General features: G+C 44.0%; 1 protein-coding gene across 1 annotated transcript in view; it reads right to left on the bottom strand.

The window, feature by feature from the left end:
• PHKA2 (phosphorylase kinase regulatory subunit alpha 2) overlaps positions 1-17,901 on the bottom strand; it is a 779,558-nt gene that overhangs the window by 214,154 nt on the left and 547,503 nt on the right. The window contains exon 27 of the mRNA XM_078657648.1: positions 12,658-12,759. Coding sequence (XP_078513774.1) covers positions 12,658-12,759 — 102 coding nt within the window. The remainder of the gene's footprint in view (positions 1-12,657; positions 12,760-17,901) is intronic.

Below are 17,901 nucleotides of genomic sequence, written 5' to 3'. Positions count from 1 at the left end.
GAAAAACATAGTTGCGGTAGGATGGGGTAGTGTAAGTGAGACAGGTCAGTGAAAGCAAGGGGATAGTGAGGTGAGACGAGACAGGAAAAGAGTGAAGATGAGGCAGGACAGTGAGTGCAGGTGAGAAACGACAGTGAGAGCATGGATATAGTAGGGTCAGGAGAGACAGGAAGTGAGCGCAGGTTAGTCAGGACAGTGATTGTTGGTGAGGCAGGGACGTGAGAGCAGGGTTATAGTGGGGTCAGTGAGACAGGAAGTGAGTGCAGGTGAGTTAGGACAGTGAGTGCAGGTGTGGTAGGACAGTAAGAGCACGGAGCTAGTAGGCTCAGGTAAGACAGGAAGTGAGAGCAGGTGAGTCAGGACAGTGAGTACAGGTGAGGCAGGACAGTGAGAGCACGGAGCTAGTATGGTCAGGTAAGACAGGAAGTGAGTGCAGGTGAGTCAGCGCAGTGAGTGTAGGTGAGGCAGGCAACAAAACTGCTGAGACAGCTCGGCCAGCGCAGGGATATCCTAGGAGTGGACAGTTCCTGAGCACTGGACACTAGTATTTTGCTCAGCATTGGGCATCAGATATGTGCCTGAGCACTGGACTCTCGGGGTTATCTTGTACACTCTGCTTTCGGGTCTTCAAGACACTGCTTATCTTTAGAATTACAATGCAGTGAGTACTGGGCATTCATTAGCATTGGAGATTGAGACATTCTAGACACTGCTTGTCTGTCTTTAGTATTACTATGCAGTGAACACTGGCTATTCCTGAGCATTGGACATTGAAGCTTTCAAGACACTTCTTGTCCTAAGTGTTACAGTAAAATGAAACTCAGGTATTTCTTATCACTGAACACTTTTTGTTCATCAGCACTGACTGTACCCCTGATCACTGCACAGTGGAATTATTTAAGTGCACTGGGCACAGGGAGATTGTACGTCTGAGGGAGAGGGGTATTTCTGAGCAGTACACACTAGGAGAGGGTTATTCCTACATGCTGGGCACTGGAGATGGTGCAGGGTACTAGCGTTAGACGCATTGCGGGACACCTAGACACAGGTTTTCCTAAGTACTAGATATCATCAGCAGGACACTCAGAATTTTCACTGTGATCTCAATCTTTGACTACTTTTGAGGTTTAATGTATAGTTTGGGGGTAGGTTTACTGGACAGACAGGAAAACATTCGTTGACATCTGTGAATGGCTGGTCCCAGAGGCCCTGGACAAGTAATAGAGAGCTGGTCTCATTGTGTTGTCTGTTAAGATGCAAACATGGCATTTAACTGGGGTTCTGCATTGTGTGACTAGGCTGGAATTAGAGGAAAAAGTTAACCATGTCCTAATGAGTTTTGTGATGTGTGTTTATCTGAAATGGGAATTAAATAAAAGTCGAACAAATGTTACGTCGTTTTTTATGTAAGATCAATATTGTGGCAGTTTATATTTTTAAGTCTGTTACTAAAAGTTTGTCATCTGGAATTATTATATTATAAAGGTGTGTTAAATGTATCTTGGTTTCTGTTGAAGTGCTCCGTATCCAGTGGGCTGTGTCCTTACACCATGAGTTTCAGAATGGTGAACTACACACACTTAAAGTGGCCAGTCCAGTGTGGAGAAGAAAATCAGATCTCTTTATCTAGGCTTGCAACGCTAATACCTACTAGCTATAGGCATTCTAGAATGTTACTTTGTTTAATGTCAGCTTGGATTTTGAAATGTATTCTGACATCTTTCACCGGATTGCTTTTTAACTCCAGTGTTAATACTTTGAAGATGTGCATCACCTCCAGTTTTTGAAAGCGCTAATGGCGCTCATAGTAATTGGGGTTCTACACTGGACAGAAGCTACGTTGAAATCTCTTGTGTCGCACAGTGATGTTTGATGTCCTTCACAAATAGTACTTGAACATGCATTTTTATGGCAGTGAATTTTCTCAAGAAAATGTGATTCTTAAGCATAGAGCAATTAAAGTATGATACGAGAGTCCGGAATTTCTCGGCAGGTCGCAAATAGTCTCTACCAATTTTAGCTGAGGTCATGGTCGTTATTCTTGAAACAGATGTTGACTTTCATGTCAGTGAGGCTTTTCTTTTCATAAGTAATATTTTGTACACATGTAATTATTTGACATGGTTTTAAAATTATTTTTTTATATTCGAAGTATTTAGTATTTTAATGCTCCCTGTGGAGGATGTCGGTTGGAAGATTAACCTCCCAGCTACTGATGGAGACGCCACAATGCTGTGGGTCGAGGAATCTGGAAGATGCATAAACATTAAATATATAGGATAGTGCTGTATGGGTGTTGCCCTTCAGCAGAAATCCTCCCCTTATGGAGGTCACTAGTTCCCTGTTTATCAGTCTAGCCATTGGCCAAGTGGATGGAAGCTGTGCCTATTTAATATGCAGCAAGTCCCTGTGCTCCCAAATTGTTAACCAGCCACTATAAAATTAACCAAGTATGTTGCCAACAGTTTTAATAGTTTAGTCATGCAGTCTTGTAACTGTAGAATTGGATGATGTTTTTATGTCCTGTCTTGTATGCTGTGTATCCAGCCCTGGTTGTGGAGGTCGCACCTGCAGGTTGAATCCGTAAGTAAGAACATTGTCTGCTAATGAAGAGAACATCTAGAGTATTGTGTCCGGGGCCACTGCTCCAAAAAGATAAATAATGCAGATTGAAGACAGATGTGAGGCAAGCCATGAAGGCTGTACAATGCTCCTCTGATATTTTATGAAGAAAGGTGAAAGGACAGGGTGGTCGGAAGGTGGACAGGGGGCATGGGGTGGGTACAGGTGGTCATTATTCCCCAGGCTTTTCCAGGGCCCAATGCCCATACTGCAAAATGTATTTATGATTTTTGGAGCAAGTCTGGTCTGTTTATTAATGATGACACAACCAACACAATTATGCTACTAGATGGCGCCAGACGCTTCAGCTGCTCTCTTTTCTTTTGCTCCAGTACCATCGGGTCGAGTTCGTTCTATATAAAACTGCAACAAAAAAAATCGTTTCACATAGGATGGGTCATGAGGTCTCGCGGTGCAGGAAACCCATCTTGGGGAGTGGATAGGAGATAGCACAGGGTTGAAGTCACAATGTGAGGAGTGGGCATGAGCTAGTACAGGGCATGAGCGACATTCTGAGGAGAGGACATGGGGTGGTACAGGGCAGGAGCGACAATCTGGGGAGAGGACATGGGGTGGTCCAGGGCAGGAGTAACATCCCATGGAGAGGTCACTGAGACTGTGTAGGAGTCTCACCCTTTGAAGTGGGCATGAGGTGGCATTGTATGAACCATGCTTTATTAATCTTTGATTGATTGATTGACATCCCAAGGAGTGGCCATGAGGGGACCCCTTGCATGAGTCCCATTCTGTGGCGTGGATATGAGGTAACACTGTGTACGAGTCAAAACCCTATGGGGGATCTGGTCTTCGCCACTGACTGGACTCAACACGATCTCATGTAGATTCCAACAAGTAGAGTGAGCATCAGAAGACTGATGCATGCTTTGTCAAGCAGGCTGTGAACCAAGTGACATGGGGTGGGCAGATTGGACTCCATTTGAACGAGGGTACGCTGGACTTCACGTGACACTCTGCAGGCCACATCCATGGGTAGTGAATGTATGAAGCTCTGTGGTTATACTGAATAAGCAGCTACCTATGTTATGCCATCTATTAATGTAATAACTGCACTTTCACAATTGCTTTATTAACCTTTCTGCTTTCTCAAATTTGCTTGAAAATGCACGATTTTTCTTTTTTTTTCAAAATTTTCTTGGGGGGGGGTTATCCCCCCAAACCCCCCTTTTGGGGTTCGGCCTCGCTCGCTGCGCTCGCTCGCTACGCTCGCTCGCTACGGTGCTGTATGCAAATTACTTTGCGCCCCGCCACTTTCAAATGGCACCCACCGCCCCTGCTCAGCAGTGACCAGGGTGGAACCAGGATGGAACCAGGCAATGTCGGGCGCAATCAGGTCGCTGTCGAGGTGCTTCTCTCCGTTGTCACGTGGGCTCTGGGGCATCTACGACGTCCAGGAGCAGGTCACGATCTGTCCCACGCAGGCTCTCGCCGTCGGCGCTGTCGGCTTCAAGATTGGAGCAAACAACACTTGGCCAAAGCAATCCACGCGGAACCGGGAGATTGCTTCTCACTCGAACCAGGAGGGTCAGAGTGGGGGCTCCTTTTCAGGGGAGCTGGTGTAAATCTGGAGCAACCAGATTCACAAGTCGATTTCAAGTTTTCGTCGGCACAGGGGCCACTAGCCGGCTGGCAAGTGACCGGGCCAACGCGTTGAGCCAAAAGTAGCAGAAGGGCCCCACGCAGCACTCGATGAGTGTAGAGGGGTGAGCTTCGGTGCAAGAGTGGCTCAGGGTTGGGGCTTCTCAAACCCCGGTGCACAGCTTCGAGGGTCACTCGTGGGCTGCACGGTCAGCGTCTCGTGGTCAATTCAAGATGGCGTGCCCCACGCTTCCGGTTGCCTCCACGGGTCTCAGCTCTGCAGGGACTGTGGATCGGGCTGTTGGAAGGCAGGCAAGCTTGATCTCGTCGATCTCTGTCGCTCGAGTTCCGGCGGGAACTGCAACAAAGTAGACGTCGAGGGCTGGATGGTGCCTGCTGGTGCAGGGTGGTCACTCCTTGACCACAAGGGAGATTCTTCGGGCTTCCACGTTGAGTAGGATGTCGAAGGGTCCAGAATTTCGTTTCTTATGTTTCTTCCAGGAAATCTGAAGTGCATTGGCACTGCTCCCACTCTTATTCGAATCTGGGGGGCGTGATTACCTGCTAGGTCCCCCCCTATGGGTGGGACCCAGGAAGGGGGTGGATACACCCCTTTCCTTTGATCCAGGCCGCCCTGGCACGAGGGCTGGAGTGCCCCAGAACCGGTTTGGCCGGATTATGCAAGGGGCAGCCTTGTGCGCCCCAGGCAGTGTCTGGTTTCTTTCAGACCTCCCTGCTACAATCCACTATCTCCTGTCTGGAGGGTGGTGACACCCTCCTGTGGCAGGAAACCCTTTGTCCAGGCCCCATTTGCTGAGTTTCGGTCAGCTGCAGGGGTCCAGACTCTTGTCTGTGGCAGAGGCATCCATTTTGTGGATCTAAGGCCCTTTTAGAAATTAACCGCATTAAAGTAAAGGAACATGTCTTACCCCTCAGAGGGGTGGAATGCTATCCCCGTCGCCAGAACTGGCGAGGGGATAGTATTCCAAATCGTATGACACCTTACACGACATGTTTTGATAAAGCCAAACCAGAGTTGCTATATAACCGCGAGGATTATAAGGCACTTAAGAGTATATGGTATGGCATTATCCTGAAACAGCTTAGGGAGTTGTTCCCGACAGCTGTAGACAGGCTCAGCTCATGCTAGAGCTCCATCTCACATCAAACCACGCACTCTGCCTCCAGGATTGATGAGGCCTTCCATAGGAGTGGCTCACAGGTTTATATGTGTCCAGATATAGGTTTAGATATAGGTATACTATATCTAAGTAAGGGGTGATTACACCACCTTACCCCAGCTGAGTGATCAGCCAGTTGTGTCAATTTAAGGACCAGCCAGGGGTGGCAAAAGATATGCTGCAGCCCCTGGTAGGCCTTGGTGGCCCCTATGCCCTGGGCACCTATAGTGCATTATACAGGGGCTGACAAGGAGTCCATTTCCAATTGGGGTATGTGCCTATAGCACATGTATCATTAATTTAGTGAGAGAACAGCAGGCTGGGGGTCTGATCAGCAGGCCCACAGCCTCAGTAGTCGAAAACCAGTGAAGCAAAAAGCAAAAATTTGGGGTGACCATAGGATAGCAGACCCTACTCTCCTACAGCGTGCCAGCACTTTAGTAGCAGCCTTAACCCTGATTGGATAGACCCACAAACCGGCTGTGGGCTGCTTTCTGTCCAGTGTAGCAGATCTTATTGCTGAGGACTATCCTCCATGGCAGAGTCCTTTTCTGTAAAGCCTTGGCTTTCTTTGCCCCAGAGAACCCCAATAACGCTGATTGTCCACCCGAAGGTCTTTGATGCGATCAATGTAAAGTCTCAGCAGCCTTCTAGAGTCCAAACAATGGAGTCTCTCCTCCTCTTATAAGGGATAAGGCAGAACAAAGAATGTCGGAAGCGTGATGGATCGTCCAAAATGAAATAGATACATGAACAACAAAATCCATCGTGAAACTCTTTTCTGAAAAAGTGACTCCCCTCCTGCACCTGTGTGGGGGAGCCAACAATCAATGTAATATTTAGAAATTCCAAGTGGTAAGTACCTACTTTGGTAGGGTTTTACACACAAAAAATAATAATGATACTCAAAAAAGGCATATGTTAATGATCACAAATTGCACAAAAGGATTTCAGTTTATTTTTTTATATTCTTACATTTATATGAAGATACTGTGACAACACTGATCATAAGTGCAGGCAACACAATATACAAAGGACACACAACAATTAATCACAAAAAATTACAAATATTTATAAAGGGATGACATGTGCATATAGCATTGCAACATGTGGAATCATTATTGGTCAGTAACCAAGGGAAACAATGTCGACGTTTCAATCCCTAGTGACTTTCGGGGTCTCCTCAGGACAAAATGTGTTTGACTGAATATCAACTAATGGTAACAGCTGTACATGGACAATTCTCAAAATGGGGGGGGGGGGAACAGGAGGTAAGTCTCCATGGAAGTTCCACTATAGGCAAGTGACTCCAATGTCACCACGACATCCACATAGCATATGACACTCTGCCTGTGCGTGTTTCAACAGGGTCAACAACTTTACCTACACCAAATGTCCTCAATATTTGGCACTTTATGTCAAAGAGTGTGGTGCCAAACGGTCCAACACCATTCTTCGCTAGGAAAAAAACAGTCTCGTCAAAACCCTTTTGTGCAATTTGTGATCATTAACAGAAGTCTTTTTTGACTATCATTTCTTTTGTGTGTGTAAAACGCTACCAAAGTAGGTACTTACCACTTGGAATTTCCAAATATTACACTGAGTATTGACTTCCTCAGTCAGGTGCAGGAAGGGGTCACTTTTTCAAAAAAGAGTACCACAGTGGACTTTGTTGTTCATATAACGATTATAGACCCTGGTCCCCGTGGGCATAGAAAGGGTTGTCCTTGTGATAATATCGACATGAAATGAAGTCACAACCTTAGGTAGAAATATTGCTCTAGTCCTCAGCATCAGTTTGTCCATATAGAACGTGGTGTGGGAAGGCTTCTTTCACAGAGTTTAGAGCTCACTAATGTGATCAGCTGAAGTTATAACAATGAGAAAGACCGTCGTCAGGGTCAGGAGACGTAGTAGACAGCTGTGCAGTAGCTCGAAAGGAGGGCACAACAATGCTCTGTTAACCTCAAAAAGGCTAAAATGGCCAACAGACAGCCTTTAACTGTGGCCCACTGCAAGTCCTTGCATAGCCAAAGACAAAACGACCAGCAAAACACCTGACAGTTTAGCCTGCAATGGGTCTGTATTATGTGTATCATACCAGGCCACAAATGTGTCCCAGAGTACACAGACGTCATAGAAGGATGCCTGGCTGCATGGATGATATCCACAACTTTGAAAGGGAGATCGAATGAAGTTAACTGTCGCCGCTTAATCTCTATGTGTGAAGGTGTGGATTGCGCAGGCCTGCTGCAAAACCCTTCCTTTCTGCTGTGACAGGAGATCTTCCCGAAGTGACAGCCTGAGCTTGATTGGAAGACATATGCTTATCCTCAGAAATTCCAGAACACATACAGGATTCCCGTGCAGCTTTCCAGGTGGAGTGTATCTCCGAGAGACAGCCTTCTTTGGAACCCTAGTGTGCAAAAGTGTCGACATTGTGTGTTCGCACAGGTGGAGAAGAGTTAGAGCTCTCCCATTGCTGGGAAATACACTGAACCACCTATGGGTTCAACTGCCATACGTGATCCGCTAGGCTTCGCCTACTAAGTCTGCTCGATGTTTAAAGATTCAGACATGTGATGAAAAATCAGAGAAATTCCCTGATGATTCAGCCAGATACAGAGCCACAGACCCACCCCACCCTGCTTGTTGCAATACAAAAGGGCAGCGATGTTGTCCATTAGGGCATAAACCAGTCTCCCTTTGATGGACGGTAGGACAGCTTTTAATTCCAAGTAAGTGGCCTACAACTACAACAAACTGTTGATGAGACGAGTATACAGAGAACTCTGATCGCCACCTCTCCCACACGACCTCCATAATTCAGCAATGATGCATCCATCAGCACTGTCAGCTCTGGGTTGGGAGAGGGGTCTGTCACTGGACTAATAATCCAAATCAGCCAGAACTGCAGAGTTTTTCAGCCTCCTCTAAAACATGGATGGGATCTGACAGGTTCCCTTGGTGGTGGGCCTATTGAGAATTAAGATCCAACTGTAGAGCCACATGTGCCATATGACATGATTGACGTGTGGGGCCAGAAAACCAATATGCCAAGAAGCCTCAGAACCACCATCACTGAGACCAGGACTGAGACTGAAACATTAGGATCATTGCCCAAATATCCTGGACTCCTTGATCCGACGGGAAGGGCCAAAAATGCACCTTATCCAGGTTTGATGAAAGGGGGCCTCTGCGAAGAAGTCAGCTGGACTTAAGCATATTCATTGTGAACCCCAGTGATGTATGGAGGTTTGCTGTCATCTGGAGGTGGTCCACTATTGACTGTGGCAGCCCCACCTTCAACAGCTGTTGTCAAGGCAGGGGAAGACTAGCACCCCTGTCCTAAAGGGGAATGCAGGAACCACTGCCATCACCTTCATGAGCACTCAAGCAGCACATGTGAGGCCAAAAAGGAGCATGGCTGACTGAAATTGCTTGTGGCCCACCTTGAACAGCAGGTAGCTGTAGACCTCAGGACAGAAATATGCAAATAGGTGTCGTGCTGGTCCGTTGTTACCATCCAGTCTCCTGGATCCAGGTCAGACAGAACGTGAGCCGGGATGAGCATCTTGAATATGTCCTTCCGCACAAAGAAATTGAGAGGTCGAAGATTTAGAAGGGGAAGAAGGCCTTTCTTTTTTGGCACTAGGAAATAACAGGAGTGACACCCAGTTCTGATCTCTGAGGCCAAGACTCTCTCTATGGCTCCTTTCTTCAAAAGAGCCTGCACGTTCTGTAGCAAAATGGACAAATGGTCCTCTGAAAGCTCGTCTGATGAGGGTGGAAGTTACGGAGGGGCAGAAATTAACGGCAGGGGTAGCCCTGTTGAATTATCTGCAGGACCCACATGTTGGATATTATGGCTTGCCGCATGACCCACCTGTTGGATATTATGGCTTACCATGTGGAGCTAATTACTGATTTTGCCACCCAAAGGACGGCTGTGTTCCGCTAAGCGCAAACTAAAGCAGTTAAGAGGCTGTATCCATAGGGTCAGGAGACTGTGAGGTTTGTTGTCCCAGTGTTCCTGGACGCTGTCTGCTGGATCTCCTACCTGGAAGGACTGTGGTGCCTGCTGTGTTGGTGGCAGGCCTTGATGCTGCATGTAGGCAAAACCTCTGGCAATGCCTCAAAAAGGGCAGAATTGTTGCAAATACTGTCTTGCGGGTGTGGAGATACCAATGGAGCGCTGTGGCTCTACTTACATTTAAGTGCTCAAGGGTGGAGTTCAGCTTCTCACCAAAAAGACAAGACTCGTCAAAAGACATATTCATGAGCGATACTTGAACATAATTTGAGAAACCTGTGCATCTCATCCATGAAAGGTACCGAAGCACAATGCTAGTCCCGACTGCTGTGCCTAAACAGTTGGTTGTGTAGAGACATGAACATATGACATATTTGGCTTAGTCCTGGCCATCCTGAACAGTCTGTGCCAAATTAGGTCAGTAGTCCTCCAGAACTCCTTGCAAAACGTCTACAACCAAATCACATAACGCATGGGAGTGCCTGCCCAGCAAACAGCTGGCAATGAGCTAATTGATGAGAACACGTATTTCCCAATTGCCTCAAGTCTCTTTGACTCCCTATCTGAAGGGGTAATTGGAAAGGAGTTCTGGTTGACTCTGCCAGCGGAGGCCTAAACCACTAGGATGATTCGACAAAAAAGCAGGGTGAGCTGGAGCAGGTCTGTCACACTGTGCACCTGTAAATAGGCAGGGGCAAGGTTTAGCCTAGGTGCCTATAAGGGTAGCAGTCAAGGGTTTGTTGAAAGGCAACTGGGGCTCAGATGAGGTCAGCCTAGACTGCAGCACCTCAGTGAGTACATTGATTTTGATTTGACAGACAGCAATTGTAAGTCCAGGACTTCAGATGCCATTCTGATGACCACCGCACATATGGCTGTCTCTTCAGTTGAGGGACCACGGATAAAACCCAGCCGCATGTCAAGAAAGGTGTCCAGTCCACTGGCCTCTTGTACATCCAGATCGAAATTTTCGTAATTTTATTTGGAGGGAAATTCACCTCCAACATCTCCATCATCTTCAAAGGCTGGCTCACTTTGGTCACAATGCGTTCCGAAAATGTGCTGGAGCCGCCTCCTACACAAAGGTTCCATTTTGCCTAAATCAGAATGAGCAGGAATTGGTCGCGCTGAAACTGTTCCAAGATGCAACTTTGGTCGAGACAAATTCGGTTTGGAGTGTGACAGGATAATAGGATCGGTATGGTATGCACATAGGCCATGCTGAAAAATGTCCCAGATCCAGACTGGCACCTGGGCATATGCTAAAGGTGAGGAATCTGTAGTCAGAAGTATCCTTCAGAAACAATTATAAGCTAAGCAGAATACTATTTCAAAATGGATGCCCACAGTGGGTTTAATTTCGCCTGCCCCATTTATGCAGCTGCATTTTTTCAATTTTCTTCTTTAGTTATTTTAATCAATCTAGTGTATCCTTGTTGACTGAGTCAGTCGGTGGATGAATAGAAGAGTAACATAGTGCAAGTTACAGAGTGTCTAATCTCATTGGTGACTGTAACTTTAGTTACACACCAGACCATTCCTTCTCTTTTTTTTTGTTTTTATGCTCCTCTTTTTTATTATAACTTAATTGAAATGTAAGGGTTATTGCAGCAAGTATGACAGTGAAACCAGAGGCAAAATTACTTAGCATTCAGAGAGACAAGCAGGTCCACCACATCAACACTAAATTTAGAACAGAACAGTTATTGGTCCAGCCACAATGTCAACCGAGGGGGTAGTATGCCTTGGGGCCCAAAGTGATCCGACCGGTCATCTCTGGGATAAAACATAAGTTTGGAGAGGATTCCAAAAATCCCTAGGCCAGGCAGTGTTTTGATATACACATCAAAATGAGTATTATAGTATGTCATGTCTCATAACCAACAGCTTGTTTTGAGCCCTGTTCAGCTCCACCAGGAGATTACTATCCATCATTTGGCTAGTAAAAGGGCTATTGCATCAATCTGCTTTGTGAATAGTGCAAGTAGTGCTAGACTAGGGTCCACCAGTAGGTTTGTAGTCATCATGTTGCTCAGTTAGGCAAAAACAGCAGCCTAATACTCATATATTTTGGGACATGCAAAAAAACCACTGTATTGCATGCCACACTTCTTACAGGCTATTTAACTATAGGGGTACATTTGGCAATCCTCTCCGAAGTATGACAGCAGTGATGGCGAAATTTAAAGTGTATTAACTGATGCCTATTAGTGAAAGGTATATGTTGAATCGATGCGCTAGAATATCGCCATTTGTGATCTACGAGGTGGACTCCCAGTTTCATCTTCCTTTATTTTGGCAAAGGGGATCTCAAACCAGAAGAATACAACTGAATTGCTTTGGAAAACTCTAAAACAATTTTTTGGATTTCTGAGATTAGAGTAAAAGTTGGGTGAGAATAGCCCATACTGACCTGACAGTTTAGTGTTTGCATTTAATAAACATGTAACATGACTTGATGTATCCCCATGCCTGTAAGGTACAACATTTAAACTAATTATCAACTCCATTGAGCAGCTGAGTGGTGGATAGGTATTACAAAGGGTATTAAATTACTTAAATACTAGTTGGTGTATTTGCAAAAATGTACTTCCACTCACTGAGGTTGACATTTATTCAACAAAATTCCAGTGGTAGCAGAAAACAACCCGAACACTCTTTGACCCAATGACATCCCTGACTTAACCTTAAGCTCAACAATACCTCATGTATAGCTCCCTATTCGCCTGTGAGGGAAAGGACACGGAATGTAAAGTATAGAAAGTACGCAAAGCTCTTATAACTCTAGTGATTGTCTGTTCTGTTACTATTGCTGACTTTCTGACTCCTGAGAATGCAACTACCAGTAGCTAGCATTAATGGCCATCTATTCACTGAGGCCCTCTTTTCTCTCTTCTTTTGTTGACCACTATCCACCTCAAGCAAAACTGTGGCCTCAAGCTGAAGAACTCCTCCACACCTACTTGAACTTCACACTAGATGATTTGGAATATCAGACGAAACAAAAAGGATAAATAGTGGCAAACAATTGTTTCAGTCTTCTTATTCATCTCAAATTGGAGAAGGATTTCTTGTTGGTAGGAAAAATGAGCCAAGAGGTGGTGAATCCAATTAAGCTTACTTTTCCGACATCGACGATTATGCAACATTATTCAAACAAATAACATTTCCTATTTACAAATTTTAGTGTGGATTATTTTTCACTTGCCCTAATACATGACTTACTGCTTTTCTCAACACCAAATTCTTTGCCACTCAGTATGTGATGAAGTAGGTTCTTCATATCAAATGGACTCAGGTTCATTAAGCTTTCAGAGGCTTCTTCACCTATTAATGATACAAGAGAGCATTGACAAGATAGGGTTATATCTTCACATGCTACTTTGATGATTTTGCAGATAATGACAACAATAAGACAATGTACAATCCTATTTAGGACAAGGAGCTTTTGCATTTTCATACACCTCATTGTAGTATTTATTTACAGAAAAAGAAGAGGTTTAGGCAACCATAATTCAAATAAGAGCAAATGAGGAAAACATTCAGTGCATTTTTCCAGAACATCTATAAAACCATACAAACACAAACACAACAACAATTTGTTGAAAACGTCTAAAAACAAATGGCAAATTACATAAAGGTTAACATATAAAATCGATAATGCTCATGGAAAATCATCAGAGTACTTTCTATGAGTTGTGAAGATATGGTTTAATGTAATAACTTGTTTTCATATAGCACTTAATATTCAGTGTTTTTGTTTGTAATCACTGACCATAACAAATTTTACTACTAAAGGGTACTCAATTTATTGGCTTTTGAATTGTGAATAATAAAAACATGTCATGCACATACACAGTTGAAGGCAGCAAGCATTTAACTTACTACGCTATTTTACCAGCAGATGTTTGAGTTGTGAAAGGGGAAATGATAACAGTATCTCCTAGGCTGCCCCGCTGAGAAGTAGGCCTGGAGAAATTTTAATTACACTGGAGTTCTCAGAGTAATTTAGTTAATATCATGTTACTCTTTTGCTGCAAAATTATCCAAAATTACGCAATTACTCCCATTTGCTTAATTATGAGTAAAATTATGACTATGTTGCCACAAAAATCGTACTGCAGAAGCACAGGAGCAAAGAACTTAGCAAGCGCGAGCTGCTGTTTGTGTTTTGCTATTATATTAGCATAAAATGCACCCTTGGATCTAGTGAGGGTGCATTTTGATCTAGAAATTTGCGCTAATTGCTGGGTTACTCTCCTCGCGTAATTCTGGGTAATTTCATGTAATTTTGCTGTAATTATAGTACAGCAAATTACGTACATTACGCCTACCCCTATTGAAAAGTCACAATCCAAAACTAGATCAGAGACAAAATTGTACACATAAGGAATGCAAGAAAATCAATAAATGTACTTTTTAGCATCTGTGGGTGCACCTAAAACTTCAGTCACTTGTTACATGCAATGCTTCATATTCTGAAGACAGCAAAGGGCATGCGTTTTAGTGCACATTTCAGAGGGGGTATAATATTATTGGATACAACAAAATTATAATATGCCAAATAATCTGACCTGTATTGGGGGGATCAAATGTTCTGGGAGATGGAGATCCTAGAACTAACATTTTGGTGTATTCTTCTTAGGGAGGTTATGTCTCCAAAACCACAAAAACTGCTGCACTTCTTAACTATCAATTTGGTATGATATTAGGTAACTCTAATTATAGCCATTTTTTGTAACCCCTCAAAAAGAAGCACAATCTTGCATTGATATATTTGTTTGGTATCCAAGAATTCAAGAACCACAAGCTTATTACTGAGCCTGAGCTGACAATGAACATTATCACAATGTAACTTGCCAAGACATTTCAAACAGTGTGGCTTCAGCTGAGTCCCCATAAGCTTCCACTGGTAATTTCCATTCTGGTGTCTACGCCATTATAGCTTTCCATACCGGCAGCTTCCTAGCTCCAAACCTTTGCTTTCCTTTCCACATTGGCTCTTATGGCAGCTGTCTTACATGAAGCAGCTCATGTAATTCTGGGTAGAAAATTACAATTAATCACCCCAACTTAATGGAAACTTCACTGACTCCCCTGACCAGCCTCCATCAAATTTAAGAGGTACTGCATTATCTTCAAAGCCACATGTATCAGGATGTCAGACTGTTTTACAGAGAAGGAAATCAGGTAAAAAGATTACATTCTTTGAAGTTGAAATTTTTGTCCAGGTGCAATGTGACGCAAAAAAGAAAACTGAGACTAAGATGGCCATAGGTTATACCTTGGGTTCTCTCACCATCACTAATGGCAGTTCAACCAGTTCACTTTTGGGTACTACAAGGAGCCCAAGCTGACTAAAACGTTTTTGATTATGGTGCAGGAGATATTTCAGGAATTAACAAATCTGCAGAGGAGGTTCTGTGACACGCATATTTGCTAATAAAGTTATTCCTTCCAATATTTAATGATGGTGGCAAGAACAACACAGTTACCAGTTTAATTTAAAGAGGATGTCTAATTTTTCTGTTTGAAGTTATGGTTTGGTCAGAAAGTATTACCTCTACTTTCTATTGTGCCCATTTATTTTCTAGCAATTGTTATTTTAAACATCATTTTACATTCACCAGTAGACTTACATAGTCCCCCCTTCCACCATATACCAGTGGACTCAGATTTACAGTTAGAAGATGAAAATATGGTGAAGGAAAGCAGTGTGTGCCCATACTGTTTGATGAGTTTATGTGATGTAACATTTAATTTGATTATTTCCAGGTTATTAATATATATCTGCAACTAATCTGTATTTGTCTATACATTTAATCAGTGCTAATCATGTTTTTAAATAGGAACCTTTATTATATTTCCTTGGATTTTTCTATAGACAGATCTCAGAGACCCTGGTGGCAAAGATCTCCAACAACAGGGGCAATGTTACTAGTAGTAACTTTAACCACGTAAATTCTGTTGCTTGGGGCTCCACACCCTCACTCGAAGGGGTGGAGCTATATAAGTCTACACAAAGGTGTAAATTATTACTCAGAAATGGTGAATAGAAAAAAGGTGAGGAGTTACACCTATACATGGGAGTCCTCAAGTAGTACAACTAAATTTTCAAAGCGTTGAGCCACAATAAATTTCACTGCATCCACTGTTGTACAAGCAATAGACTCTCCATAGTCTGCCAACATTCATCAAGATTATTTCACATTCTAATCAGTACATGTTTGATATCAACAAATGATATGCTAGTCAGTAGTGGTAGGGCTTGCTAGAAGGTCTGCAATGTCAAAGACAATATGGTCCACTGAGCACCCTAGATGAGACTTTGGAAGATTCTAAAAGGAAGAAGACTGATTTGACATGGTGGGTATAATGCAAAAGAAAGGACATGAACCACTGGAGGATAGTTCCTCCAATCATTATAATCCCTTCAAAAGAGCCAAGAGGTGTGTCATGACAAACAGGGGTACATACTGAAGAAAGGCTGAGGAGGATTCAGGCATAAGTTCACACCGAAACATGATGGAAACTATCTCTTCTCCAATTCAAGCTAAAAATGACTCACAGAGGCATATATGATTTTAGTTGCTTGAATATCCTAACAATGGAGTCTTTACAAGAAGCTGCAAATATATTGTGCACGGTTAGGCAGTGGGGCTTGATGGAATTTAAGATACGGTGGAGGACTGAAGAGAGTCTACTGTGTCTGCAAAATAGGCCAGTAGATGACTTTGAGTAATGTCTTTGCACATGGTCTGAAGATTGGGTGACAAAGTCCTCTATTAGGATTTAAAGTTGAAAGCATTATGGTATACTGGTACGGCTTTAGCGAACAAGTTACTTACCTTCAGTAATAATGTATCTGGTAGAGACACAGTCTAGTCGCAGATTCCTTAACTTAGAACCAGGCGTCAGACTGGATCCGGAAAACTTTTTCCCAAGCACTACCTCTGCACGCCGGGGGGCGGCGTCGCCCAGCTCCATCCTGACGTAGTGCACAGAAGTGACGTCAATGGAGCCATACCCTCCCCCCCGGCATGCTGACATCAGTTTTCTATTATGAAACTTTTCTGCGCCACAACGCGGAGCCACTACAAAAACTGTGAGAGTATAGAAACAGTGTGCCAAAAAAGAGCAAAAAACTTTGAAACAACAATGATAAGAAATCATAGAATGATGAGAAACAACACCATGTTGAAAGAGTACTCAACACTTGAAGGGAACAAAGGGAGCGAACAGAGCACCCACCCCAGAAAAAGTCCCACCAAAGCGAAGAGTCGTGCCCCCCCCCCTAAGAGGCAACGGCTGTGAAAATGAATGGCATGACAAAGCGAAGGGCAGTTTGCAACCACAGGATGGAACAGTATGAAAGGACCACAAGACTGGATCAACATGACTCATGGCAAGTGACCAGAAGTGAACAACAACATACAATGTTCAACACCCCCACATAATGTGCCTTGAACTGTAGCATAGTCAAATAGAATCTCAATCCAATCGAGACAAGGAGACCCCAAAATAATGAGGAGAAACAGACGAGGGAGGGTAGAAGAACATGAGAATCTCCACACCAGAAGATCCTGGTGGAGGAGCACTGAAAAACACATAACCTAGCCATCCAAGAACGAGAATGGGTGGAGAGCCAATGTGCCAATACAGAATGACACACCAGCCCCAGAGGTAGGGAAACTAGACCACCCCTCAGGAAAACCAAGGCCACCTGTAAGGAGGCAAAGTGGTAGAAACCCCCCTGGAAAGGCCCTCACAGAACGGGGAGGATGGGCGGGCATTAAGGAATCTGCGGATAGACTGTGTTCATCTGATAGAGACATCTAGCTGCAGATTCTTCAACTTAGAATAAATACCAAAACTATACCCCATTGGAGGAGGGTATGCGACCGAAAACCACAAAGTTCCCAAAGGAAGTAGTCCATCAGGAACATTGACTGAAACAAGGTGGGGGCAGCAATGCCAGCGTGGCTAACACCAGACCCATAAAGCTCAGCATTGCCAGCATAGCTGACACCAGACCATGGGGTTCAGGACAGAGCATAAGGAAGGGAAGCAAGGTACCACAATCCGTCAGAGGACAGCACAAGTCCACTGTCAGCCAGAAAGGGACAATATGAAATCACAGAACCAGAAAGGTCAGTGCACAATGGCAGAATGCCATAAACTTCTACGAAAAGAGGGAAACTGAGTATAGGATCCCAGGATCCGTAAGAGACAAAGGTCCAGCAAAGGGACTTAAACATGATGGCAGATTCAGAACACACAATTTGAGCGGCACAACATCAGGTGCCAACAAATGACATGTCAGGGCAGAAGGCATCATGCCAGGGCATACAAACTACGACTACCAGGAGATACATAGATGTGAATTACAAGAATACGCAGAACAGACATTGTGTATAGTGAGAACCACACCAGACAATGCATAGCTCAATGAAGCCTAACAGCATGTGC

The sequence above is a fragment of the Lissotriton helveticus genome, chromosome 8 (assembly GCF_964261635.1).
Source record: "Lissotriton helveticus chromosome 8, aLisHel1.1, whole genome shotgun sequence".
Classification (NCBI taxonomy): Eukaryota; Metazoa; Chordata; class Amphibia; order Caudata; family Salamandridae; genus Lissotriton; species Lissotriton helveticus.
This window is presented reverse-complemented; position numbering and strand designations above follow the sequence as displayed.